Genomic DNA, 2,853 nt, shown 5'->3' with positions numbered 1-2,853 from the left:
ATTTTACAATTGATTAACAAGGGTCAATTACAATTAGGATGAAGTCAATTTAATTGCCTTTTTTAGATTGGATTATCCAAAAAGTTCATTTTTTTATGATTTATAGCAATGTTTTAATTAACGCCGAAAAGCATTTGACTTTGCCAAATGTGTTAAAAACAAGTTATAAAATATGAACAAGTAATCAATTCTTTAATACGTGATGTATCGTTTAAATGATAGTACGTACTTATCCAAGATATCATCTTCTAAAGTTTAATACCCACGTAATTAAAACATTCCAATGAGTTGTAGTTTATGTATTTTTTATTCCCATAAGTTTACACATTGAAATTTTGTATTATTTTGGTGATGGAGGGATCGAGTCCAATGGAAGAGTAAGGCAAGAAAAGGTAACATAACTAAAAAAAAAAACAAAAGAAACAAAACACACTCGAGGTATATATAACATGTATGAAGCCTATCTTTATTACATCATCAATTGTAACTTGTAAAATAAATTAATGAAAACATTTAGCTAGAAGTAGGAAACATATTTCACTGGATTTGAAAATATGTTTCTCTAATTGCTATCCATCCAGGACTTTTTCTGGAGATCTTCCACCACTTTCTTGTCCAACTGGAAAGCTTTAGCGAGAAAACCAGGATCAATGGCAGGATCTGATCCAAATACTGCATTTGCAATGGTAATTACACCAGGATTCTGGCTGCTTAAACCAGCAAAAGCAACAGCATTTGTTTTCCCAATATTGAATTGGAAGTGAATGAGACCAATGGGAAACACAAACACATCACCCTTGTTAAGAACTTTGCTGACAAGTGTGTTGTTTGGATTGGAAGTAACGAAACCAACAAGAAGAGTACCCTCCAGGACTACAAGAATCTCAGTGGCACGAGGGTGAGTGTGAGGTGGGTTTTGGCCATAAGGAGCAAAGTCAATACGGGCAGCTGAAATGCCAAGTGTGTTAAGTCCTGGAATTTGATCGACATTCACAGCGCTAACATTTGAACCAACTGGATTGTTTGTGTCTCCAGGCATCTTAACTGAAAAGTAGAAATCCCCAGCTTTGGCAAGCTTGGGGTCCTTGCAGAACTTCCCATTCACAAACACTGAAAATATGAAAGAATTGAATAATATCGAATACATGCCTAGCCATAGAAAGGATGTATACAGAGAGAGAGTGTGCATGTGTGCTGCTAATGTACATTCAAAAATATAAAAATAGAAATTTTGACAGAAACTTAAAACATACCACCATGCAGGGGGTCATCAACGGCTACACAGAAGTCCTGAAGAGGACTGGGATCAAAAGCAGAGGCCAATGAGGAAGCCAAAGCCAATAGAACAAAAGCCAAAAGGAAACTTTTCATCTTGATGAGTGGGTTAAGTCTCTCTATTCTTCAAGTATTATTGCTTTAGTAGTGAAGGTGAGATATGTTGCAAGGCAAGTTAGTGTATTTACAGATAAAATTCATTGAACTAGTCTTCATTAGTTCCCCTACTCGAAGAAGAGGACGAAGACTTACCAAGTCTTCAATGGCCATCTATTTTTAATTTACATCAAGAGCAGGTCTTTAACAACCAAATCAAATTGTCAAAGAAATTTTTTTTCTTCCTTGCTTACATCACTGCATTTAAATGTATAGAAGAGTTCCGCTTTCGTATCTCACTGGGCTGCTGGTGTTCATAAATTTCATTGACTGAATCGTCCAACATGCATGATCAAGAAAACAGTGAATGGAGTCACACAGATTTGCTCAAAAATATAACAAGACTCGTGTATTTGCTCAAAAATAAGACAAAAAAAATGTATCGTCTTTATGATCTGCTAGAAATTAATTAGAGCAAGATTAAATTCTTAAATCAGACATAATCTAATTCCCAATACTGCGTACTGAATTTCAGTAACATAAAGAATAGAATCGTTAACGGAAGCTAATAATAAAAGGAAGTACGAAAAATTGTACATTAATTTGCTGACCAATCATGAAATTCAGTTGGATTGTGTCTCTAAACCTTCATAATTTCTTTTTTGTGTCGGCTAATCCAATTTCCACATGTAATCGGATCCCCAATTCTTGGATCTCCATAATCTTGAAAAAAAAAAAAAAATCATTTGTGTAGAATATGTTAGAGTAGGTGCCCAAGAGCCAATTAATTATTGTAGAATTGACTCTTTGTAATAATGTTTATTGATTAATTAAAGGCATTTTATTTTATATCGTGTAAATCATATTGTATGTATTAATATATATCCTTAGGATGGTAGAACCATAACGAGGGTATCAAGTATTTCAAATCTTGATAGTGAGAACCCTGTGATCACATATAGTGGTCATTTTAGAAATGTCCGTAGCCCTAATATCATTCTGACTGATGGCATAGCTAATACTGTAAGGCTATCATAGTGTTGAACGACCCTGTCGAAAAGCAATGACTGATCTCACTTGTCAAGGTTGTTTGCCAACAACCTAGTGCAACATATGGTGTTTACTATAGGCAAGTTCACTAGACTGACCCACCAGAGGATTCCATATAAATGGTAACCCCAGTGTCTATGGAACAAATCCTCTAACGAATGATGGTGCATGTGATCCTTAGACTTGAGATCACCAGAGCGCCTTGTGCACCGATTGATGTATTTTGAAACTAGGCCAACGCAGTTGTTGTCAATACGGTAGTGATTGATTGCATCAAAGAGTGTATCGAGATTATGATGGATCGATAAAGGATTCATTACTCCCGGGTACGGGAGAAGTTGTCTCATTGCACAATTCAATAAATGGAAATGACTCTAAAGTTGTGGCCACAGTGGGATTGAGTTGTTGCTCAATCCAATATATTATTCCAGT

The 2,853-nt window shown here is 35.5% G+C and overlaps 1 protein-coding gene across 1 annotated transcript; it reads right to left on the bottom strand.

Moving 5' to 3' along the window:
- Positions 1-420: 420 nt before the first annotated feature.
- Positions 421-1,465, bottom strand: LOC116123417 (germin-like protein subfamily 1 member 17). The gene is made up of 2 exons (XM_031409188.1): positions 1,254-1,465; positions 421-1,110 (listed from the first exon to the last, which is right to left on the bottom strand). The coding sequence occupies exons 1-2, from the start codon at positions 1,369-1,371 to the stop codon at positions 563-565; spliced, it is 666 nt and encodes a 221-aa protein (XP_031265048.1). The 5' UTR covers positions 1,372-1,465; the 3' UTR covers positions 421-562.
- Positions 1,466-2,853: the final 1,388 nt, after the last annotated feature.

This window comes from Pistacia vera, unplaced genomic scaffold, assembly GCF_008641045.1.
Source record: "Pistacia vera cultivar Batoury unplaced genomic scaffold, PisVer_v2 Contig142, whole genome shotgun sequence".
NCBI classification, from domain to species: Eukaryota; Viridiplantae; Streptophyta; class Magnoliopsida; order Sapindales; family Anacardiaceae; genus Pistacia; species Pistacia vera.
The sequence above is the reverse complement of the archived record's forward strand: the minus strand, read 5'-3'. Positions and strand labels throughout refer to the sequence as shown.

Bases quoted from the DNA above. Each gene is read 5' to 3' on its own strand.
- LOC116123417 (XM_031409188.1), bottom strand. From the start codon at position 1,371: ATGAAAAGTTTCCTTTTGGCTTTTGTTCTATTGGCTTTGGCTTCCTCA. The intron at 1,111-1,253 runs GTATGTTTTAAG...TCATATTTTCAG, and splicing joins TGATGACCCCCTGCATGGTG to TGTTTGTGAATGGGAAGTTC.